The 25301-nt window shown below is 43.0% G+C and overlaps 2 protein-coding genes across 7 annotated transcripts in view; one reads left to right on the top strand and one right to left on the bottom strand.

The window, feature by feature from the left end:
• Positions 1-18350, top strand: part of PHACTR3 (phosphatase and actin regulator 3) — a 224129-nt gene extending 205779 nt beyond the window's left edge. For all 4 annotated transcript variants that reach the window (XM_083507495.1, XM_083507494.1, XM_083507496.1 and 1 more), the window contains 5 exons: positions 6319-6380; positions 9045-9185; positions 11222-11298; positions 12847-17147; positions 17522-18350. In XM_083507495.1, coding sequence (XP_083363621.1) covers positions 6319-6380; positions 9045-9185; positions 11222-11298; positions 12847-12862 — 296 coding nt within the window. In that variant the 3' untranslated portion in view covers positions 12863-17147; positions 17522-18350. The remainder of the gene's footprint in view (positions 1-6318; positions 6381-9044; positions 9186-11221; positions 11299-12846; positions 17148-17521) is intronic.
• The window catches only part of SYCP2 (synaptonemal complex protein 2), a 46450-nt gene continuing 39199 nt past the window's right edge, over positions 18051-25301 (bottom strand). For all 3 annotated transcript variants that reach the window (XM_083507324.1, XM_083507326.1, XM_083507325.1), the window contains exons 38-44: positions 24360-24490; positions 22867-22961; positions 22687-22786; positions 21470-21528; positions 21228-21306; positions 18914-18970; positions 18051-18806 (exon numbers count right to left, since the gene is read on the bottom strand). In XM_083507324.1, the coding sequence (XP_083363450.1) occupies positions 18735-18806; positions 18914-18970; positions 21228-21306; positions 21470-21528; positions 22687-22786; positions 22867-22961; positions 24360-24490 (593 nt within the window). In that variant the 3' untranslated portion in view covers positions 18051-18734. The remainder of the gene's footprint in view (positions 18807-18913; positions 18971-21227; positions 21307-21469; positions 21529-22686; positions 22787-22866; positions 22962-24359; positions 24491-25301) is intronic.

Below are 25301 nucleotides of genomic sequence, written 5' to 3'. Positions count from 1 at the left end.
CACTATAGGTAATAGGGTTGCAAATAAGCAGATTTAAGGCATGTAGAGATTCATGCGTCACCCTACCCCTAAGGTCAAGGCTGGCATCATTTCCTTATCTTCCTGAGCTCAAGAAACAATGAGAGAGGTTGCAAATAATTTACAGATTTAAGACAGAGAGGATTAGGCTGCACTCCTGCACAGATGTGCTTGGGAGCAAATTCTATTCGGTCAGTTGGACTTTTGAGTATATTTGCATAGGATCTGGCCACTCATGACTTGTCTGAAGCCTGCCACTGGTTTCATGCAGAGGCTGGTTGGAATCCTGCCTCTGCCACTTACTTTTACCCACATTCTCCCATCTGCAAGATGAGGATCACAACAGTGGCCTAACTTGAAGGTTTGTTGAAAGAAGAACTGTGCATGGAATGCTTTGGACGCACCAAAGTGCTCCAAAGTGATGTTATGGTCAAAATCTCTGGGTACATCCACTTAGGCATTAAGTCTGTCTCTGGTCTGTAAGCTACGCTGATCTGCAGATCCTCGCGCACAGCAATTCACTGTGCGCACACAACTTTGCACATGGGCCTTCTCTCCTGCACATATGGTTGTACTAATGGCGCTAGTTGCTAGGAGAAAAGTGGAGAAGGCAGCCTAGATTCACGCCCAAAATGAAAGGTAGACACCATCAGAGTTGACTATGACAACTTATCCAGTGGGAAATGTGGGCAAAGGTCTGCTCTGGCAAGCAGCCCCAGGGATTGAACCATAATGCTCTCTCCAGTGCATTGCTCACTTTGTGTGTGTGCAGGTGTGCACACACAGAGATTGCATTCTGCAAAGCAATTTGTGCATTGCAGCCTGCTTCTGCACATAGGCTGCCCTTGCAGGGATCAGGGTGACTAGTTTTCACATTTCCTTCTCTCTCTTGATATATTGAGATGAGCACAGGGTGAGAGGTGGAGGATGCGATTTGAACCAAAAGAAAGATAAGCAGAATGGACGAGGAACCTTAATGGGATGTCCTTTGCAGATAAAGCAATCCCATCCTCCTGGACTTCCTCTGGATTTCCTCCCAAGGGAAATCTGGCGGCTAAACTGAATCCATTTTCCCTTTAAAAATCAAAGTTCCTGTTCCCATCAACCAGGAAGATGGACCACCAGGCAGGTGGGCAAATGGGTGGCCTGGCTGACACCTGTAAATCAGGCGAGAGGGAATCTGTTAAAAGGAGCAAGTTCTAAGAAGGTATCAGATAGTGGGGTCAGGAGATGCCTCTGGTCTGATTTGATCGGCAGCATCTGATTATATTCTCATATCAGGGGAGTGGCTGCAGCTCAGTAGCAGGACACCTGCTTTCCATGCAAAAGGTCCTAGCTTCAAACTCAGTCAAAAGGGGCAAGTGATGGGGAAAACAAACGCCTGAGCCTTTGGAGACCTGCTGTCTGTTGAGCTGACAGTAGTCAGCTAGATGGACAAATGCTTAAGGCTTGGTAGACAGTCACTTCTGATTCTCCTATTCCAAGTTAGCTGTGTCCCACACAAGTTGCAGTGGGGAGCTGTTGATTTTTGAGAGAGCAGGACCGGAGTGTTTTCTTGTGCAAACAAATCAGCAATAATGGAGCTCTCACCGGCGAGCAGGGCTGGGCATGATGCTCCTTTGATGCATCAAGTGCAAACCATAGAAGCCTTCAAGGCTCTTTTGAGCACTCACAGTGGTAGTCTTCTTGCAAGGTGCAAGGTGCTTCTCCATTAAACCCCACTCTCTGCCTTTATTTTGGACTGGTTCAGCTATTTGCCATTTGTCACGTGGAGCAACCTGAACTTCTCCAGGGACATGGGACACTTTTGCTTACAGCTGCTGTGATATTTTCCATGAGTGCAGAGGGTACAAGATTGCCTGCAGCGCTCATGCAAATCTCCACTGGGAAGTGGTGGCTGTAACTGGGGAGACCAGGAAAGGCTTTGCTTCTGCCCCTGGAGAAAGGGGGGGGCAACCCTGCCCCCAACAACCTTCACAGAAAGCCTCAAAATATTTCAGGAGACTACATCCTGTGCAACCATGCAATAAAAATACCTGGATGTGTTTTTTGAGGATCAGAGATTCTTCTCTTGGTTTACAAGTGATTGTTGTGTGCAAGTGTTTTGCCTTGCAAGCTACTAATGAGCACATTTAGATTCTTCCCCCTCTAGGTTGCTTGAAAGACACTGGGAAAATTTGCTCCTATTGTCATATGATATAAACCAGGCATAGCCAAGCAGGAGAGGTCCTCAATAGGTTTTGAACTACAACTCCCATCATCCCTGACCATCCCATCACACTGGTTGGAGCTGATGGGAGATGCAGTCTAAAACTTCTGAAGTCCACCATGTTTACTGCTCTTGACATAACAATCCTGCACTTAAAAAAGAAGTTTCCCCACTAGGTCCCATTTTTTGTTCATCAGTGGCAACAGACCTTTTTCTTACTGCTACCTTTCTTCACTTGAGTAGTTTAGGGTTGTTTACATGGAGTCACTAGCACATATCCAGACTGACTTTTTTGCTGCTCACAGCGATTCCTAAGTCTTACTACACTACCAAGCTGGGATAGCACAATTGGTAGAGCTTGAAGCTCCGGACTTATGTACTAAAGCTCTGGACTGGTATTTTGAATGGTGAACTCACTTTTCACATGGACACAGAAAGACTTTTTTGTTGTTCTGTCCAGGTCCCAGCACAGAGTTGTTGCGTGAATGTTTCAGAATAATACCAGTAGTGTACTTAGCGAGCGACGTCGTAGCTATTATCCCTTTCATTGAGCCTAACCTAGGATACAAAAGATTCTTCTTCTTTTGGAGGGTATGGGGGGATTATCTACTATTTGCTGTGACTTCTTTCAATGGAGAAACGTTCCCATTTATCATTGACGATCCATGCAGTCGTGCATATTTCACTTCATGGGACGTAAAAACAGAATAAAACGCCGAAACACAAGCTCTAAACTCTAGAAACAATTTCATCAGATATAAAATTGACCTTCCGCAATTGACTGGGGAATTCTTCTCAAGCAAAAATGTCTTCAGGAGGCACCTAAACATTATCACGCTAGGTGCCTATCTGATTTGGGCTTGTCATTGATTCCAGAGAGCTGGAGCTGCAACACTAAAAAAAAAACCATTTCTAGTAAAGGCTAAGAAATAAGAATAGGGACATGCAAAGCTGCCTTATGTTTGCCATCTCACCCAGGGTTATCTCCCCTGACTACAGCAGCTGTCTGTGACTGGGTCTTTCCCATCTCTTCCTACTGGAATGGACTTGGGATCTTCTGCCTGCAAACTTTGTGCTCTACCACTGAAGTCAAGTCCTCCCCAATTCACTCTTTGAGGTCCCCACATAGCCCATCTCAGCACCACCAGAAGAATCAGCCCTCCATTGGCTTGATGGATGACTGCTGTTGTGGCCAGTCAGCAGAGGATAGGCCACAACTGTCGGGGTGACATCTGCAGTGATAGTTTCTTCTAACCCAAACATAGGCCACAACTGTCGGGGTGACATCTGCAGTGATAGTTTCTTCTAACCCAAACATAGGTCCAAACATTCACAAAGAGTTCTCCGGTTCCTTTCTGCGAGCGACGGTCCTATTCAAGTGGTTTCTTCTTCCATCTGAATGTAACATGACTCGATCCAGGCTTACCCTGGCGATTGTTTCGGTGTCACGGCTAATTTAGAAACCTTGTCAAGGGAAAGGGTGTAAATTACACTCTTGTGTTTGGCACTGTAGGGCTGGAGGAGTTTGTCTCATTAAGACGGACGGGCCTCAAGCCAGACACTTAATAATTAATGGATCAAAGGGCAGTCAAAGCCGACTGCCAGGCTGCTGTTACACAGCCCATTCGCTTCCACTCCATTGTAGTCCAACATTACGATAAAATAAATACCTGTCCTAATGCACCATCCAGTAACATTCCTCTTCCTAACAAAGACCAAGTGGCAAACAACTGCTTGGTGATGGGCAAGAACCGATGCACTTTGAGGGAGTTTACATTCAATTAGCCGGTCCAGATGAAATATGGATTCACAGCAGTGCTATTTTTCTAGAAAAAGAGGTGCCGGAACTCACCATGAATGCCTTCCTTGTTCTCTTAGAATGGCAGTGGAGAACACCTGAGAGGTGCCGGAACTGAGCTCAGGTGATTTCTAGCTGGGGGAAAAGCCCTGATTCATAGAATCATAGAGTTGGAAGGGACTGTGAGAGTCAACAAATCCAACCCCCTGCAATGCAGGAATCTCTTTGCCCAACGGGGGGCTTGAACCCACAACCCTGAGATTAAGAATCTCATGCTCTGCTGGCATTTTTGCTTCTCAGTGGCTGGATCCATTGCCACTCAACCAATGTCCGAGATGAAAATCTGCATGTTCCCACACCGTTACCACCCTTCCTTGGGTGGCAATGGGGTGGGAATCTGCTTGATCTGGCCAGGACACTTGATTTTATCAATCAGATGCCACCAAAGCCATATGCGACTTTGTACCCCGTGGAGACCCCAGTACAGCGGATGTGAAAGACAGGGCCAACCCCTCATCTGAAGCAGTGTGTCACTTTGCATCCTTTCCAGTGCTTAACTTGAGCCAGGGTTCCCTCCCAGGGCTTTTCCCCACTTGCTTGGACATTGAAAAGGCGCGTGCCTTTGAGCATGTGCAGAGTGTATTTCCCTCGGGGCAACCAGTCACCCTCTAGGCACACAGGATTAGCAGGCAGGGGTGTGATTTCCTAACCCTCTCCAGCCCTATCACTTCCCACATCCAAAATGGAGCACAGATTCTTTCTCTTGGAAAGCTTTTTGTGCATTTTCTGATTTATATATATATATGACAGGTAACAACAGATCTGGCTAAATTAATTGTATTTGGAATGGGTGTGCTAACGATGCCCTAAAGGTATCTTGCAATCATTTTGTAACATTGCCCCCCTTCCCTCCTGCCCGTATTGTGTTACACACAAACCTACCACTGCAGCCACCTAAGCAGAAATCAACAACCCTTCTTGAGATTCTCACAATTCGGTCTTTAAGATCTATCCTAAGCTGCTTTTTCTTGTGACTGCAAAGATTTCTGCCTCTCTGGTTACGACGTGTGTGCTTGCAGCTACTATCCTTCCATAAATAGCTCCATGTGGTTGCTTCTTTTCAGAGTGTTCAGTCAATGGCATAAATAGAGAACCGGAGTCTAAAAATACCTTCCTCGCGCTGTGCGCCCCCCCCCCCAGCAAGCAGCATCTTCAATGCTTATTGAAGGATACAAAATCATTCCTCTGATTTAATGCAGAGAATGCCCCCTTCCCCAGCAGGTTGAGGTTATCATGTGCAAATCAGGATTCCCCACAATTCAATAATCTCCCTTTACCTTCTTCTTTTCTCCCCTTCTCTGGGGGAAAAAAACAGTTAGAGACCTTTCCTGTAGGTTCCCTGTTCCTTACAGGTCACGGGCGCACGTCTTAATTTAGCAACAGACAGCCCTTGAAATAGAATCGGAGGATGGAGAGAGAGAGAGAGAGAGAGAGAGAGAGAGAGAGAGAGATCCATTAAGTCATATCCCAAGGCTGAGGATATATTCCACACAATGCTACAGCAGCCGTTCCTATTTTTAGCACCAGCGTGTAGGAGTTATCGCAGCTTGAATACTAATCGTTTACGGTGTGCACGAGCGAAACAGGCGGAGGGGTAGAAGAGAGCATCACTCTGGGAAAATAAAATAATAATTTAAGAAAAGAGATCAGGCTAGCCAGCCAGCCAGCCGGCTGCCCCTCCCTCCGCATGGAATATTAAAGGATCTATAATAAGATTGGCACAAGCAGAATATTAGAAGGCAAAGGAATGCGTGGGAGTTGATTGCTGGCTATTGTTATAAATTAATCAACAAAATTACGGGAGCCTGGCAGAGTTTAGAGTACAAGGAACGTGTGTTCCCTGAAGCAGGGCTGCTATACAATGTTCCAGCTAGTAAGGGCAGCACGGATGACTCAGACAGAGATGTGGCATTGCAAAGCGATCATTTAGACTTCTAAAAAGTCCATCGATTTCCCCCTCCGAAAACACTCCTCGTTGTGCTAACCGGGGGACGGGATTGGCTGCTTCGTGTTTGCCGAAGCCCGCTTTCAGTGGCTGCCAGGGGAAGGGCTTGGCACTGGCATCTGTGTAACCCTGCCGCGAAGGAGTGTGATGCTTTTGGCAGGGCATCAGGCAAGGTGGACTGTGTGGTGAGCTGAGAGACAGAGAGGGGCAAAGAGAGGGACGGAGGAAGAGCGGCAGCGCAGCTGGTCTTGATGAGGAAAGTCATCTCTCTCTTCATCTTTCCTGCAGAAAGGAATGACCAAACGGAACAGGAAGAAAGGAGAGAGATCAAGCAGAGGCTGACGAGAAAGGTAAGGTGTGTCCCCCCTCCTTCCCTCGAATATTCCCTGTCTTGGTCCTATGTTTCACACATGGTTGGTGACAAGGTCCTACTGTAGCCAAGCGTGAGAATAACAAATGGCAGCAGGGACCCAGGCTTTTGTCTGAGCAACTGAAGCCTGCATAAGGGTGAGGGCACACCTGCAAATAAAGTCCTAACCCCCAGGTAGCTTCTGATGGAATCGTAATCGCAGGACAGGTTAGTCATGACTAACCCTCATCTCAGGGCTTGTCCGCACTTGCACCTGTCCCATGCCTAGAAAGCATAAGTCTGAGAGGTTCTCCCAGGGGGGAAAACATCAATAAGAACTCTGGAACTGTCATTTGCGCCAATTGAGCGCTAAAGAGCGGTTTTCGCCAGGGGGAATCAACAGGGCAAGAGGAAGAGTGGATAAGCCCTCAGTTGGGTTGGGTCATCTCTAACTTTGGTTGGATGATGCCCCGTGACTTGTGTGTACTTTTAAACAGGTTAGGCAGGCATCAGAAGGAATGATGCCTTGGTTGGTTGGTCTACAGGTGGGCCATAGCTTCAATGTTCCACAGGTTCTTGAACCACGTGAACCCCATTTGTGGGGCGACAACAAAGCATTGTCTTGCAGCTGGGGATCTACCACAGACCTCAGGTGAGCTGCAGGCAAGGATTTGCTCTTGCACGGGCTGCAATCCAACAGGTGCTGGCCCTTGCAGTGCCCCCTCCTCTGTCATAATGGAGAGTCACATGGGAGGAGCCCTTGGCAAATCATGTGTATGATAAGCAAAGTCATCAAGTTGAAGGAAGCAAATTCTGCACTCAGCTAATTGGTGACCATTTGCTTTCACACTTCACTTTTTGCTACCAAAGCAGTTTTGTTTACATACATATGCAGACACAGACACACACCTTGTGGCGAGAAACCCACATAAACTGGCTCCCTTCATGGTAGCAGGTGTACATTCCTGTATGATGTCCCTCAGTGCAAAGCTTTTTGTGCTTATATGTTGCTGACCTCTCCGTGTACATCACCAAGGGTAGCTATCTGCATTTATATCCTGCTTTTCCGCTCTAAAAATGGAGTTGCGCCAAGAAGCCAACATGCCGAAAGGACAACAATCCATTATTAGAACACAATTGCCAGACTAAAAGCAGCATCAAGATGACAAACAGCCCAAAGTAACAATCAATAAATTAAAGAACAGAGAGAAATGTTTACAGGGAAATGTCTATGGTTGCCAGCAGAACAAGACAAGAGAGAAAGATAGCTAAACTTCTTTACAAAGCGCTGAATCCTTGTACTGGGAGTGCAGACAAACCGCTGTGGAGTTCAGGAAAGAGTCTGCAGAATTTAGCTTGTGCTTTATAAAAATATGTACTACAAGTTGAGCTTTATGTCGAGTTGTAGGTTTCTGGTAACTGGATATTTAAAACCCCTTTGTGCCAGCAACCAGAATTACCAGCGTAAGGATAATTCCCAGAAAGAGTTCATTCATTCCCTGAGCGAGTACATGTACAAATCCTTTGCAGATAGCTCTAAATATAGCCTGGTATTAAAAATGAATGGTACGAGGTCCTAGAAACCTTTCTCAGAAAGTAATGCCAAGATTCATTCATAAGACATGTGGACCAAAAATGAAAGTCAATGCTGGTTTACTCTGGAGCCTGGAGATGAGACTGTGTAACAACACACTGTGTACACATGACTTCTCCCAAAGAATCCTGGGAGCTGGGAGCCAGATTCAGTTAATCGGTTTCACTAGTAGAAACCCAAACAGGGACTTCTGCTAACGCAGTGGGGCTCTTCCCCCATTCCAACCCCCCCAATGGCTTTGAGGTGTCAGGAGAACCTTGTGTAGGGGGAGGAGAAGGGAGACCTCTTCATTGGGCAAGGTGAAAGGTTTGTGCTGACAGAGGGTTTGTTTTAGCGTGATGCTAAAGGGTGCTGGGAATTGTAGCTCTGTGAGCAAGTAAGCTACAATTCCCGGGATTATTTGCTGGGAGCCATGTGCTTTAAATGTATGTGGATGTGCATGTGCATGTAGCCTGAAAATTCAAACCTCCCGCTTGTGGGATTGCATTTGAACATTAGTGCACAAGGAGAGAGCTGCTGGGTCAGACAGTGGCTAACCAGAAGCCTATGAGAGTCCTTTGCCTTGCTGCAGGCCACGCCCCTCCCAACTGATGCATACTTGGTGATAGGATGAAGGGGACCTACATTCATTGAGCTCCTCCATGTCAGCAGGAACCCTGGCCAATAAGGGATCCTGGTGGAATCCTACTCATGTACACATGCATACAAGTAGATCCCTCTCATACTACTCATGGAAGCTGCAGGCTGGCGAAAGGGTTTCCTTGATATAATGTGTGAACAGGGAAATTTCCCAAGCAGTAAATAAATATAGCACTACAGCAGAGAGATATTGCACTGTTGCAACAATGCATATCTAGAGTAGCAATGGCAGTTGAGTATTTGCACCTGTGTAAATGACCTGTGGTTCCGGATCTCTGTTTTGTGAAGATTGACTTCCTGGATTTCAAATACAAAAACCAAGTTTCCCTTGTGTTCCTAAATGCATATTATGAGAATGAGCAAGAAATTGATGAAAAATCAGTCTTATTACCATGTAATATTTATATGGTGACTTTTCCCTCCCTTCTAAAGCTTAATCAGAGACCGACAGTTGACGAATTAAGAGACAGAAAAATCCTAATTCGATTCAGTGATTATGTGGAAGTGGCAAAAGCACAGGATTATGACAGACGAGCAGACAAGCCATGGACAAGGCTCTCAGCAGCTGATAAGGTACAGCCCTATTTGCAATTGTTGTGATGTGCATCTATTTGCATCTGTGTTTGTTTGTTTGATATACCACTGATACAGCATGACCCTCTACATTAGATGAGTCATATAACAGCATATAAGCATTGCATCTAGATGCAAGACATAACTTAAGGACAGACTGCACATTGCACTAATTTCCAGCGGTTAAATTCCATGTTAGTTTCTTGCATCAAAAACAACAAACTGTCTTGTGGTTCCTTAACAACTATAAACCAGTTTATAATCAATGTGCTGATTTTTAAGGTGCTACAAACCTCTTTTAATTATGTGACCCTGTTTGCTGTTTTTAAACTAACATTTGAAAACGTTGCAAATTAACACGCCTAGCGATAGTTCTAGATATGTGCAGCCCTAAAGGATCACATTGAGGATAAAGACCACAGCACCCATTTGTGCATATAATTCTTCATCCAGGTAGGAATATAGTCTACTTGTACAGTATGGTCCCTGGCAGGACTGGGACATCTACCGTAAATCTTAGCTTATGATCTTCCATGCCAGTATATAAGAGTTTAGGGTGCTCCATAACCTCCTATCGTGGTATAAGTCAGTCCAACATAGAGCCAGCATAGCAGGGTGACTCAATCATTTCAGTGTAGAAATGCAAGGGCATTTATTTTTTGCAGGAGCATTATTTATTTATTTGCTGTTGTTCTTTCTTGTACTGGTGAAATCCAAATTAAGGTACTGGAATGTACTTCACCATGAGTTTTTTCTAGATGCACACCCCTATTATGTTTTAAGATTTGTTTCAATGACATTGCAAAGCCCTTTGAGTTTTTAGAAGTGTCATACAAATCTTTGAAATCAAGGAATTCGTTTCCATCCACACATACAACAAAGTGAATCTGTAGCAAAGCAGGTAACATGCCTAGTGAATTGCTTGAGAATGTAATTGCACATACAATGAGGAACATGAAGGACCATCTGTTTATTATTATTAGTTTTTTAGTTTTGCACAGCAAGCTGGCACAATTAATGTTGTTCTTCTTTTACACAGTGAAACTGTTTTCTCCCTACATGCAGATGTCATGAATTATTTCTGTTTTGCATTTTTAACAAGGCTTGTTAATAGGTAGCTTAGGGACCTTAAGTTGCATCTGTTTAAAGCAGAAGGGAAGAATCATTGTCCTGATCGGGGGTAGGGATTACCAACTAGGTCACCACTGTGCGCTTGCATGTGGCTCTTTCAGAATGGAAGGCTGCAACATCTGGTTGAAATCCTGCATGCAGTCACTGGTGAATTTTGTTAAGCGTTGAGTGATATGGAAGAGGCTTCCTCGCATAGGGCAAGGTTTCTATAGGAAGGAACTAGTTCACTGAAGCTCAGCAGTGGAGCATCTGCCTTCCACACAAAGGCAAGGGCGAAATCAGGCTTTATTTCACCAGGGTCAAAACCCCATTTGGCAAAAGACAAAAACAAAAACCACCTACATTTGTGTACACCCACCTACACAGGCTGGGAGCTTCAATGGCGCTCCTCTGGAGGCTTCACCCGGGGCGGGGGGGGGAACCAGCTGCCCCCTACCCCACTAGCTAGGGCTCTAACGAAGGCCCAAGGTTCAATCCCTGGGGTTGTCAAATAAAACTAGGAAATGTTCTTGATTGAAATCCTGGAAATCTGCTGCCAGATCCCCTGATCTGATTCAGAATTAGGCAGCTTTCTATGTTTCTGTGTTCCCAGATTAATAAGCATCACTTGGTAGAAATTTATCAATCAAATACATGTACGTACACACACACACACACACACACACACACACACACACACCTATGAATTTGACCAGGCCCTCACAATTTGAGGTAAGCACATGGCAAAGCAGTCAGATGACCATTTCGCTGGGAGCTCAAAAGCTAGTGGATTGTTCTGTGCAAGAGTTAAACCAGATTTCCTTTTGTCCTTCCAACTGTTATGATTTTATATTGAGGAGCAGATTGTAGTCTCTGTTGGATTCTTGATTTGATTAATTAACTTTGTTTTCCTTTGAACTTTCTAGGCAGCCATTCGCAAAGAGCTAAACGAGTACAAAAGTAACGAAATGGAGGTGCATGCATCAAGCAAGCATTTGACAAGGTGGGTTACTTATTGCAAACAGCTGATCAGTACTTTAATCGAGTTGCCATTCAAGTTCTGTGGTTACAGCTCCAGTAGCCAGATTGAGGTGGAGGGTAGGGAGTGGAACGGACACATGCATACAGCACTTAAAAAAAAAAAATTGCTTCCTCATCAAATCGGGACTATATGCACATGGAAGCTGCCTTGTAGCAAACTTTGTGGATCAGGGCACTCAAATTCTTTGGCTTAGGAGCACAGAATTGAAACAGCAGCAAAAAATAAATAAAAATGATAACCTATTCTAGAATATTAACTAAAAACCTCTGCCAACAAGAAATAATGTTAGGTGGCAAAGACCTTTCAACCAAGTTTAGACTTCAGGTATAACTTAATTAGCCTCCCCTTCAAAAAAGAAAGCAAACAGAAAACCTATTATATTTTAAACTCCCCCTTCTTCTCAAAAATGAGTAAGTAAAGATCAGGGCAATACTCCCATCTGTAGACGCATGTATCTCCCTATCCACAATTCACAAGTGACATCTGTCACTCCCATCCATCATGGAAGCAACAGGTCTTATAACCTTCCTGAAATCCAAAAAAACCATATTGATCTCTACAGTATCTTCCCTAACAGGTTGCCTTCCTTCCTTTCAAAAGTGGTCAGATGATACAAAATTGGTACTGTGCATAAAGCTAGCAAAAAACAAACAAACAAAAAACTTGTCCAATTTCCAGCTCCAAGTCATCTTCCATTTAGGGTATGGGTTGGTTTGAAAAACTTTTAGAGCACATAAATCTCAATCCTCCTAATTTGGGTGAACACTAGCCAGCATTTCCAAAGTAGTAACTTATAATTTACATGAAAGTACTGATTCAGCCGCTTATATCCTGTGAATCTGGAGCCTATTCCCTTGCTTGGCCAACTTTTTGATCTAGTATGGAATTCTGGTCAAGTACCTAAGTGTGATAACTGTAGCAATGAAAACTGCAAAGACTTCCAGCATTATGTGCAATTCTTATAATTCTTCCAGCATTATGTGCATAAATGGATGTTTTCATATTGCAACCCATGTTTGCAATATTGCCTGTTTGGCCAGTTTGCTCAAAATAAACCAATCAAAAGAATTTTGAGGACAGCACGATCCTGAATATTTCATATTAGCCACATTTTATTGATTCTAATAGTGTTGAATCATTTTGGGGGGAAAACTATTTTTAGAGTTGCTACCAAAATTCTGCCTCCAGTGAAATTCAAAGTGACTTTGGAGGTTCCTCCAAGATATTGAGAGAAGCAAATAACTAGTGAAATGTCGCAGGCTGCAGGTGACATCTTTTGACAAGCTAAAGGTGTGTGTCCTACAATGAAATTCAAAGTGAATTTGGGGGTTTCTCCTCTTAAGCAAACTTAAGAGGCCAAACTGGTCAACGGTTTCAAGGGAAACCAAAATGTCTGTCAATTCACACCCCTAAATGATGGCATATTGACAAATTACTCTTTATTATGATATAATTTTGAAGAACTGCCATTGCCACTAATGTCCTCTCCGCCTTCTTTTTGACCTGCAGATTCCACAGGCCATAGAGGTTTTCTTCTGAGAAGAATTTGTCTACTTTTTTGATACCACTACTGAACATGCATCAGGGAAAGGATGAAGGTCTTTCCTTGAGGTTCAGTCTATGACAAGCTGATGTTTCACGTTCAAGAAGGGACTCTGCAGATTCGGTCTCTGCAGCACACACTTAAAAGGGAGCAGCTAGCAGAGGATGGACTTCGCCTCGGAGCTACAACAACACCTGCTGGGTGGGAGGATTAGCTGGAAATGACTGAAGTCGAGCTCATCAAAAAGGAACCCATTGCTCTCCTTTGTTACTTGTTATTAAACTGTATTGCAGCATATCTTGGGAAAGGAGATGTTGTGCATGTACAGGCTTTTTTACCATTCCAAGGCCTCTGACATAAAGGACATGGTGCACATCGTCATTCAGTATTATCATGGTGACAAGACATCTGGAACTTATCACAATTAGTTTGTATAAAACACTTAATTTCATGTTATACAAATTGATTTACTATATTACGGTTTCTTTCCTTTTTTTATATATGTCTAACAAAACACAGCTGCGGCGTTTTTTTTTTGGGGGGGGGCTCCTGTTATTCTTATTTTCTTTAATTAAATGATTACTTACTGCAGAAAACAGATCCAGTTTTCCATGTTTGGTGGTATTTAGCAGGGGAGAGGGGATCTTAGAAGAAAAGATCTTATCTCAGTTTCTTCCCATCTTTCACAGATTCTATGATTACTGCTGGGATAGCTCAGTCAGTAAAGCATGAGACTCTTAATTCGGGGTCGTGGGTTTGAGCCCCGCTTTGGGGCAATAGATTCCTGCATTGCAGCAGGTTAGATGATCCCCGTGGTCCCTTCCAACTCTACAATTCTAAGTAGATTTCTCTAAAATGAAGACTTCCTGGAAGAGGATCTCAGGCTACATAAAGAAGTGCCCCAATACGGGATGGCACTGGTGCAATTTGTAGCTACTGGGGGGGGTGGGAAATCCTTCCTTTAGTACTTTTATATCTCACTTTCCATCATGGAATACAAAACATTGTACAGTAGTACCTCGGGTTACATACGCTTCAGGTTACATACGCTTCAGGTTACAGACTCCGCTAACCCAGAAATAGTGCTTCAGGTTAAGAATTTTGCTTCAGGATGAGAACAGAAATCGTGCTCTGGCGGCACGGCAGCAGCAGGAGGCCCCGTTAGCTAAAGTGGTGCTTCAGGTTAAGAACAGTTTCAGGTTAAGTACGGACCTCCGGAATGAATTAAGTACTTAACCCGAGGTACCACTGTAAACTGAGTTGAACTCACTTATGGAATTGAGCTCTGTTGCACAAAGCAGTCGGGAATCACTGACATGCATCCCACTTCTATATGCATTTGTGGATGTGGCAGGGGTGCAGCAATTGCCACGCCACATTCCAAGTCCTTGTGCACTGACTAATGATGCCTCGGAGCAGATTCATCTAGTCACATACAACAACCCAGCCAGAAACGAATTGAACCTAGTAATTTTTCTATGTGCTTGAGACCACAAAAACAGCTGATCAGCCGCAATACATTACCAGTTGGCCTGAGTTAAGGCATGAAGAATAAGCCACAGGGGGGAAAATTTGATACAACATATTGTAAAATCATACCATTTACTGAATTAATCTACTGGAATAATTTTATTTGACTCTCTGCTACTCACCCTCGAGGACAAGTGTTCAACTAAATAACTATGTTGGTCTTTATGTGCACGAGTAATTCCCTTCCCTAATAATGTGATTGATGGCCAATCATTCCTTTTAAAAACAATGGATTTTATGGTGCATTTAAGTGCCTGCTGAACAGTTCTGTTTTCCTTCCACACAATTTATTTTAATTGGGAGCACTGCAGTGCAAAAATAAATGAATAATACTAATAAAAATCCCTACAGGATACTATGTATTGAAATCACAGCCGACAAAATCCTTTTGATGTATTAATGATGGATCTTCCCAATTCATGGCTTGTTACAAAGTGTAAAAACAACAGTCTCCTCAAAAAAAAAAACAACCCTGAACATTTAAAGATTGAGCACAGTATCATGGACATGGAGAACTACTGGGCCGTATGCTGTAGCCACACTTGCACAACAGAACTTCCTCTCCCTCTCCCCTGCACACCCTCAAAATTGGGACCAGAAGATCCCACAACTCTCACTGCAGCAGTGGATGCTTTTCTCTGTCACTGCCCTTTCCTGGGTCTAGTCATGTGCTTCAAGATTTTGTAAAAATGTAAAGTTTAATAACTTAAGCCAAATCACTCACGCAAACACAACGGCGTGCATGGCCTAACAGATAGTTGATGCTGTCAGCTTAGACAGTGCCAGGCAGCTTTTGAGTAGGAAGAAGAGGGTCTGCATTTCGTCTCTCGCCATCTCGAACAGGCACAAACAGCTCCGTAGGTTAGATGTAGGTTTTGTCCCTCATACTCTTGTGAACACAAGTATATTTCCAAATGTGGACTGCTCAAGAAGTGAAGGAAGTATACAATGTATATTATTATTATTCACATAAATGAGAGAAAGTGTGTTTTCAAAAAATAGCAAATTCACTTGTACATCTTGTCAGTTCCAAGACGTACTCTCCAGTAAATCAATTAGGTTGGTAAGAATAAAATCTCACGAGGACCACCTAGTGAGGATAAGAAGCAACTGCATATAAGAGGACAGCATTTTCCAATGAACAGGAAAAAAAATCACATAAAGATCTATCTCACAAGTTAGAGAAGTGGACTGTTAGCTGATCAAAGAATTCTTAGTTGGTTTATCATCAGCCTTGGAAAAGATTAATACTTTTACATCTGAATAAATGAAAGCTATCATTCAATATTTGAAAGAAAAGCAATACTTAATGTTGGCTGTTTGCTATTACAGTTAATGCATCAGAACTAAAATAGCCTCCAGCTTGAGGACAAAATCACCCACCTCCACCTAAACTCAAGAGCTGCTGTTGACACAGTAGCTGTTAAGATGCCCAATTTTGTCAGTTTGTAGGGTCAGTTTGTTTTGATTTCGGAGGATGAGGACAAGATGTTTGCAACTGTGCAGGGCACAGTGCTACATGCTCTCTCAACCTACTGCATGCTCATTCATGTCAGCCATGGAGGGTTGGTTGGGTGAATCCAGGGTGTAGGTAAGTTTTTGTTGCATTTCAAGTGGTCACCGCTGCCTCGAAGGTGTTGGTTTGGCTGCTCCTTAAAAAAATGCCAGAGCCAGAGGTTGATGCCAACTACTGCCCCGTCACAAATGCAACTTTTCTGGGCAAGGGATAGTGGGGTTGTGGTTCACCTGCAGATGATTTTGGATAAAATTGATTGCCTTCACCCATTGTTGTCTAGGTTCAGGTCCAGTCTGGGGCTTGGTCACTCTTATGAATGGCATTCTTGGAGAGGAACAAGGGCAATGTGACCCTGTTGATTCTACAGAATATCTCACTGTGGTTTTTTTATATATATAGAGAGAGAGCATTTGCCAAGGGTTTAGTTCAAGAGAGTAATATTGAGTGACTGTATCTCAGCCCCTGAACCCACTTTGATGGAATTACAGGACATGCTTTCCCCCAATGCATATAATACGTATATAAACCACTGGGGATTGTAAAACGAAGACTGGGTGCAAGGTGACCCCAATATGCTGACAACACACAACTGTATGTGTCTGCAAAATCTGAATCAGGAGCAGTCCTAAATCAGTTCCTGGGTGCAGTCCTGAGACCTAAAAAACTACAAATGAAGACGGAGACAAGGTAGGGAACATATGGATGGGCAGTTACCAGGTAACTGGGAGCAGGTACATAGATCTATCACTGTGGTCACTGTGACCTCAACAGCTTGGAGTACCCATTACCATTTCCATTTAGTGCGCCACCAACAATTGTTCCTAGACAGTGATAGCCCTGCCGCGGGAGTCCATATATTGCTAACCTCACAATGTAATGTGCTGTGTATGGAAGCTGCACGTAGTGCAAAGCATAGCTGCTAGGGTGCTTATTGGTACACCTGACTTTACACATATCACACCAGCGTTGAAGATACAAAGTGGATGCCTATTAGCTACCAAACAAAGTTCAAGGTTTTGTGGTGCACATTTACAATACAATCTGGGAGGGAGAAGGATATCTAGGAGACTGCCTCTACCAGTACAGAGAAAGATCTTTAATATTTAATATTTAATGCTGGCTATTCTATGACCAGCAGAGTGTCATGTGTTAACACTGTGGAAGCAAGCCTTCTGTGTGATATCACACCTTTGAAATGCCCTCTCTTTAGTAATTTGTAAGGTAGAGACCCTAAAAAGGTAAAGGTACCCCTGCCCGTACGGGCCAGTCTTGACAGACTCTAGGGTTGTGCGCCCATCTCACTCAAGAGGCCGGGGGGCAGCGCTGTCCGGAGACACTTCCGGGTCACGTGGCCAGCGTGACATCGCTGCTCTGGCAAGCCAGAGCCACACACGGAAACGCCGTTTACCTTCCCGCTAGTAAGCGGTCCCTATTTATCTACTTGCACCCGAGGGTGCTTTTGAACTGCTAGGTTGGCAGGCGCTGGGACTGAACAACGGGAGCGCACCCCGCCGCAGGGATTCGAACCGCCGACCTTTCGATCGGCAAGCCCTAGGCGCTGAGGCTTTTACCCACAGCGCCACCCGCGTCCCTAGGTAGAGACCCTAATGACCTTTAAATGCCTCTTAAAATCTTGTATGTTTACCCAAGGTTTCTTGGAATCCAACTCTTAATGTGTGGGGGGGGTGTCATGCACTGCTCAGCTGTTCATTTTTAGGAAATACTGTTTTCATGCAAACCACTTAAGAGATTTTGACAATATTAAGCAGTAGAATTTAAAAAAATAAATAACCCTAAATAAACGCGGGAGAAGATACGGTTAGAATCTGCAATAGCAAATTAGGATTCTATAAAATTCAGTATGTGGAATATTTATATTCTGTAGCAGTGGCTCCCAAGAAGCTACATACGTTGACTACCTGTTTTTCAAAAGCCAAGCCACAGACCCCCTACTTTTGGGAATTTTGATATATCTATGGTAGTTTTTGCTATGTGAATAGTGCTTCCATGGAGCACCAACTGGGAACCTTTATTCTATAGAACTGCAGTAAATGAGATGTATGTGGATTCCTTTTTATCACTGGCTCAAGGTGGTGGAAAAAGGGTAACGGTTTGCTTCTACTGATATTTTGCAGAATCTATTTTAATTTTCTAAAATGTACATTTTTGTAATTTTAAATATACATTCCCAAAACAGTTAAAGAACACATTTAGAAATGTTTGGGTTATAAGAAATTCCAGCTGGAAGCTAAGATAACTTGGATTAAACTTGCATGAACACCATCTAATTTCTCTTTAACTGCTACAGAATTTCTAATTACAGACTGCATTTTGCAATGCATACATATGATCTCTCCTATTTTCAATAGTAATATGAACTTATCCAAAGACCTAATTTCTTTGCTCATCATATGGGAAGTTTTTTTTTTAAAGTACAGTTAATTCTTGGTTTAAGCAGGATTTAATCACAGCTAATTTTAAAGAATTGGCCCCATTCCAGTTAAATTAACTCATGACTAACTTAAGCTGGGCATTGTATTTTAGAAAAATCCCTCGATTGTTGGAATTCCTTTTAGAACACAATTTCTTTTAAAAGCAAAACATCACTTAACATAAAAATACTTTATCTACATAAATTACAATAATTATAAATATCATTTTCATGTAAATTGTTTGCTCTCTATAATTACATCCAATCAACAAGTAGAAAGAAACCCCATTACAGAAATGATGGGTCACTCACATTACCAAAATGCAATACAAACATGTTGTCTCTTTTAACTTGTTGCATTTACATCATAAACCACGTTAGAAGTTTTTATCTTCTACCATAAAGAGTGACTGTAGTCCTTTGCGAACATTAAGCAATTCTTCTTCATGCTGTGGAAAAAAAAGTCATTAAGTTAGGTTTTATTTCTTTTAAAATATTTTAACAAAAGAACTTTGTTTTAAAGTAATGTACAATGAAGATATAATTTTATTTTTACCATTTCCTTAAGGAATTTTTCTTGGAGCCCCTTCATGTCATCTTTCATTAGCTGCATCTAAAATAAAACCAAAAATTTGGTGTATTTTCACTTTTTAATTTTGACTAAAGCTGCAGAAGCTGAGTCTCCTTTGAGACTCTTGAGAGTCCCATGGACTGCAAGAAGATCAAACGCATCAGAAGTCCTAAGCCGTCTTCTTGCAGTTTCAAAATAGGTTCTCTCATTCTCCTTTGCCTTTCTGTGGCCCTCCATGCACATCAGTTAAACGATGAGTGGAGAACCTTTGGTCCCCCAGATGCTTTCTGGGACTCAGCAACACCTGGAGTGCCAGAGGTTCCCCACACCTAATATCAAACATCAGAATTAAACTAGGAAGCAAGCATCACTGTTAGCAAAGGTTTCTATAAGAAAATTACCCAGAAGAGGCCACCTACCATGTTTCACTGTTGTGGGTGTCTGCAAGGCTAAGTTAGCTTGTCTGCTGACTGGTAGCAAGCAAGTGAATCATGCAGACCCAACACAGAGGTGGGTCATAATCTCTGCTGCAACTCTTTTTCAGAATGATTCAGAACTCCAAACACATGGTAGAACTGGGGCAGAATTATTTGCTGCCAGCAGAGATTCATTGAAAGGAAGCAAAGCCAAAGCCACAAGTCACAAGGGAGCTACTTTTGTGGATGCATATGCTGGTCTCACAAATGTCTTTAATTACTTAATGAGCCACGTACCAGTTGCACCCTTCTAAACAACAGGGGGAGGCAGATGTCAGTGCTCCTGCTCAACTGCACTATCTCTGGAAATATGAGAAGCAGGAGCCTGGGGAAGGTTTCATGTCATAATAGCAGAGTAGGTGTTATAGGGGTGTTCCAGACATTATGTTTTTAACAGGTACTAGCAAAATTCAACACAACACATTCTTGGCAACTGTCTTGAAAGACAATGAAGTGCACTTCTGGGGGCAAAGTTGTGGCTGCAGAGAATGGTAACTTGTAACAACTGCCTCCTGTGTTGTTTTTGCTGTGTTAATAGCACTGAAGTGACCCCCCCCCCCCGGTAAGCAAGCCCAGGCAATGTGTATGGAGGTCCTGGGCTGCCCAGATGACAAGATCTCTCTCAGCCTCGCTGATGTGGTCCAAAGGAAAGCAGAGCGATACATTTGGCACCAGCTTGGCTGCTGGCTTACAAGACACCATTCAACCATCTTAGGGACTCCACTCCAGGTTTATGCAGGCTTCATTCCCTTTCTCAAACATGTCCTGCAGCACAGTTTGTATGGATTTTTCCTTGGGGGGTCACTCCAGAAATCTTTCTCACAGATAAGTATATCCACAAGGTAGCGGAGGCTTAGGATCAGAGTTTCCCTTCTCCTAGATGGGCTACCTTTCCAGTTTGACCATTTCCAGTCTGCCCATTTCCCTCTACAGCATGTTCAGAAACTGCCTTCTTGATCATTTGGCTCACTATTGATCTCATCCACTCAATCCACCAGAGCCTGTCTTCACATGCAGGGAAGTCCCTAACTCATTGAGGGTTTGAGATGCATTGGCTTAACTGGCCAGTCAAAACCATTTCCTGGGGTGTGGCCACTGTTGCATGCTGACAGCTTCTAGGAGCCACAGGTGAGGGCTTAACAAAACAAACACATGTATACAGTGGTACCTCGGGTTAAGAACTTAATTCGTTCTGGAGGTCTGTTCTTAACCTGAAACTGTTCTTAACCTGAAGCACCACTTTAGCTAATGGGGCCTCCCGCTGCCACCGTGTGATTTCTGTTCTCATCCTGAAGCAAAGTTCTTAACCCGAGGTACTATTTCTGGGTTAGCGGAGTCTGTAACCTGAAGTGTATGTAACCCGAGATACCACTGTCAAGCAGGAGGAGGTAATATACATAACCAGGGAGCTGAGGCTGTCCTCAGCTACCTGTTGCATTTACTACCTGCAGAAAACACATGATTTATTCAGTCAACTCAGACTGCTGTACTGGTACACCAATTCTCAGGAAAGGTCTAGAATTCATATTTACGACATCACCCAATTAGCTACTATTGAAATTGGTCCTTGATTTATTTTACTTAATTCTATTTTTAAAAAATAGATTTAGGCCCCCTTTAAGGCAGCATATGAACCACTTTCTAAAAACAATGTAGACAGAAGAATACTACTGGAAGGAGAACTCCACCATGAGAGGGCTTTTGTATTTTTCATATGTATTGAGTCTTGTTGGGTATATCTTTTGGGATGTTTATAGTCAGGCATTAAAAGCGGTACACTGTAACTGCTTCCCTTCTGTCAAGCAGGAGGAGAAATTACATACCTCAGATGTAAAAATGCTTTCCTCAACGTCAGCAGTATGGTACATGTTCTTTTCGAATGAAGTTTTAAGATTCTGAAATCTAAGAGAATATAGATCAAAAGATCATTTAAGTATCTTTGCTTTGACACAGGGGAAAAACTTGTCCTCACAAGCACCATGTACTCCTGTGTAACATTAAAAGTAGTTGCAACAACAAAGATGCAGTGCGCTGTTGTGCTCCAATAATAAGAAAGCACACTAACCTCTGTTGCTCATTTTTCTTGTAAGTACTAAATGTTTCAAAATGCTGCTTTGAAAAGTTCTGCAAGTAAAATAAAATAAAAATCAGTATAAGAAATCCTGTTTTTCACATGTGAAACAAGCCTTGCTTTTTTTACTTATTTTGGCTCTTACTATTAAAATCTGTTGTTTTAACACTATACTATGTTGCTAATTGTGGGGAGCAGGTGGCGCTGTGGGTTAAACCACAGAGCCTAGGGCTTGCTGATCAGAAGGTTGGCAGTTCGAATCCGCATGACAGGGTGAGCTCCAGTTGTTTGGTCCCAGCTCCTGCCAACCTAGCAGTTCGAAAGCGCGTCAAAGTGCAAGTAAATAAATAGGTACCACTCCAGCGGGAAGGTAAACGACATTTTCGTGCGCTGCTCTGGTTCGCCAGAGGCGGCTTAGTCATGCTGGCCACATGACCCGGAAGCTGTCTGTGGACAAACGGCAGCTCTCTCAGCCTATAGAGCGAGATGAGCACGCAACCCTAGAGTCATCTGCAACTGGACCTAACGGTCAGGGGGTACCTTTACCTATACCTAAGACCTGGGGAAAGGCCTGTAATAAAGTGATAGCCTGCTGGTAGCAAATGTTCATTCACGAGCACTGAAAAGAATAAACTATTAGAATGTACGGTGACCATTCTATGAATGAAAAGAGGATCAGCTAGGCATGACAATTGTGATTAATCTCGAACTGTTTTTTAGACAGATGAAAGCAGATATTGGGAGACATTTAATGAATAGGAACATTAGTCAAAGTCTTAATAAAGACACTGACAAATTATTATATGTAATTACATAAAATCATCAAGAGGGTTGATCTGAAAGCTAAAAGATTTTGATTGGTCCTGGATGATGACATTGAGTGGCAAATGCTAAGATTGCTGCGATCCTTTAAGCAGTGAATGGAAATAATGTGTATAATCTGGAAGTGTGCAAGAGAAATTGCTTTGGCTGCGGTCCTTTGCAGCCTCCTAATCTTTGAGACTGTCCCTATGCTCATTTGTATTTCAATAAAGGGCTATCTTCTTACTTGGAGCCTGCATCTTTTTCTGTTAGGCTTCTGGGAGGGATACCTCCAGTCTAGGAACCCCCTTTAAATTTCTCCATGTTCATAAGTACTTTTAAATGCCCTACATTCAAATCACAGCAAGTAATTCAAGTAGTTTAATATTTCTGTGAGTAGAAACACCTACTGAGAAGTCTTTCTCCATATTTCTCAAAGCCTGTGAATCTTTTTCAAAACATTCAAGCTCTTTCATGAGACAGGAATGAAGATGTTCCAGCTGTTTGGTCCTGCAAAAATACAAAGAAAAAGAAAAATACACAATACATGCAGCAGAACATTCATTTTTGAGCAATTATTCAATACACACCTGCACTTATGTAACTCACTACTCATTGCATCCAAATGCTGGTGAGTTGTTTTCAATGACTGCTTTGTAAAATTGTCCATTCTCTTTGAGCGGCTCTAAAAACAGAAGAGAAAACAAAAATTATGTCCTGTCAATTCCCACCCCTTCCATATAAGAACCACACACCATTCCTCCTGAAAGGTTTCCCAAAACGATGCTTTAAAAACCAGAACTCTGGAAAAAATATACTCCAGCTGCCATTTTAAAAGATTGCATGAAAGCAAAGTGACAGATTTATCCCCTGGAAGCATTTCATAAGCAATGACAAGCACATGGAAGGCCAGAATATTCTGTACTAGAACACAGACAATGAATTCTCTTTTCTCTCTTTACCCTGGCCTTTGACATCTGAGATATGCCTTTTCAGAGCCTATCCTACTCCTGTGATTGTAATCTGCATTAACTGTTTGAATTTTAAATTGTTGCAACCTGCTCGGTCACCTGCTGGTGAAGGGCAGGTAACAAATTTAGTAACAACAGTTCTGCTTACCCTCTTTGGTGGGTGGCATGGCGGCATCCCACTGCACCCAGCCACCTCAGCCAGATCCCCAGGAAACAGTTAGCTCTCCCACTGGCCGGAGGAAAGGTAGAATTGAATCCAGTTGTAGATTGGCCAATAGCAGCTAGATCAAGAGGCGGGCACTCTGAGGGGCGGGCCTGACTGAGTCTGTCATAGGAATTCCCTCAAGGCTGCTCCCAGGGTATTTAAAGAGTGCAGCCTCCATGCCTGGCACTATGGTCTTTAGTTAAACTGCATCCTACCCACCATGGGGGGGTAATACTATTTTGAGCTTGCTATGGATTACGATCGGTTGCTGTATTCGGGGCTGGGGGGGGGGGTTGTCCTTCAGGTCAATTGGCTGACCTGGGGGTTTCGCCTACCTCATAGCAATTGTCACAACTTGGGCGGATAAGGCATTCAGTTAAGCCTTAGTTATTGGTTCAAAGGGATATTGTAAGCCTTCTGCCTACCCCATCAAGGGAATGGGGTATACTGTTAAAGGGATCCTGGAGGAGGTGCTCCTGTCAAGATGCCCATTCGGGGGCTAGGGCCACTGCACTCCTCAAAAGGCAGTCATCAACCTATTTAATGAATGTCATAGGGCTCCCTCACCAACGATTTACCCCTGAGGAGAATCAACCAACAGGCAGGATTTGGCCTGAGCTAAAGCCACTTACATATGTAATCAATAAAGCTGTGGCCGGATGTGAACCAAAACGATTGTTGTCACAAGTGGTCATTTAACACGGCTGCAGGGTGGTGGATCACAGTGCCTGGGCACACAACAATAATGATATTTTTGGAGAGCAGGATAACTTCTGTTGTTATCTGGAATATCCCCATTTGTAATCAAAAGCAACCCCCAAGTCTATATGTAACCTTCTTCTTAACAAGACTAAATATTCTACCAATAAAAGGTGTACGATATTGGGGATAAATAAAAAAGACTCGCCTGTGTTTTCCTGGCAAACTCCTTGCAAACCTTCTGACACATCATCCCTACACTTGAACTGTCAGCACCCCAGATTTCTCCATCAAATGTAGACGCATCATTGATGGACAAAGGAGACATGCTCTCAGAAACTAAAAAATAAAAAAGATTTATGTATCATGATTCAGATGCCATCTATTATATACTCCTATCACTATGGATGCACTTCCTAAGATATATGGTGCTTATTCAAATAACTTCAATGACTGCCCCTCCCCATATGAACTGATTTAGACCCTGCAATCATAATCTGAGGCCCTTCTATGTGTGTCCACTCCATGAGAGGTTTGGAGGGTGGCAACATGAAGATGGGCCTTTTCCGCAGTGATTCCTCATTTGTAGACTGCTCTCCCCTGGGAGGCTCACCTGACGCATTCATTGCATATTTTCAGGCATCAGGCAAAAACTTTCCTCTATAACCAGGCCTTTGGCTTTTAACCACCTGTGGCCTTTCAGATGTGGATCTTTCTTAATGTATTTGCTTTCTCCTTTGGTTATAATGTATCTATGTGGATATTTTTGTTTGTGTGGTTGGTTGTAAGTTTATTTGGGCTGCCCTGGGCAAGATAAAGTGACTAACAAAATAAGTAAATAAATAAAATCTTAACTAACAGCAACCTAAACACTGTTTCACACACAGCAATTTATCGGGATACACATATACGGTATATGGATAAAGTGTAAAGATCGTGCAAATGTTAAATTGTTACATGGTTAGAAATGTTACATTAATGACCTCAATGCATGGTGCCATACATATCAATCCAAGACCTGATCAAGCCCAGACCTGCTTAGCTTCAATGTTACCCTAAGCCAATTTTGTTAACATATCCCCATTTTGGAAACATATTGCCAATCGTGACTTTCCAACATATGTATGAAATAGATGGGTATGCTACCATC

Source organism: Podarcis liolepis (genome assembly GCF_965112155.1).
Source record: "Podarcis liolepis genome assembly, chromosome: 6".
Lineage (NCBI taxonomy): Eukaryota > Metazoa > Chordata > Lepidosauria > Squamata > Lacertidae > Podarcis > Podarcis liolepis.
Note: the sequence above shows the minus strand (reverse complement) of the source record. Positions and strands in the feature narration are given on the sequence as shown.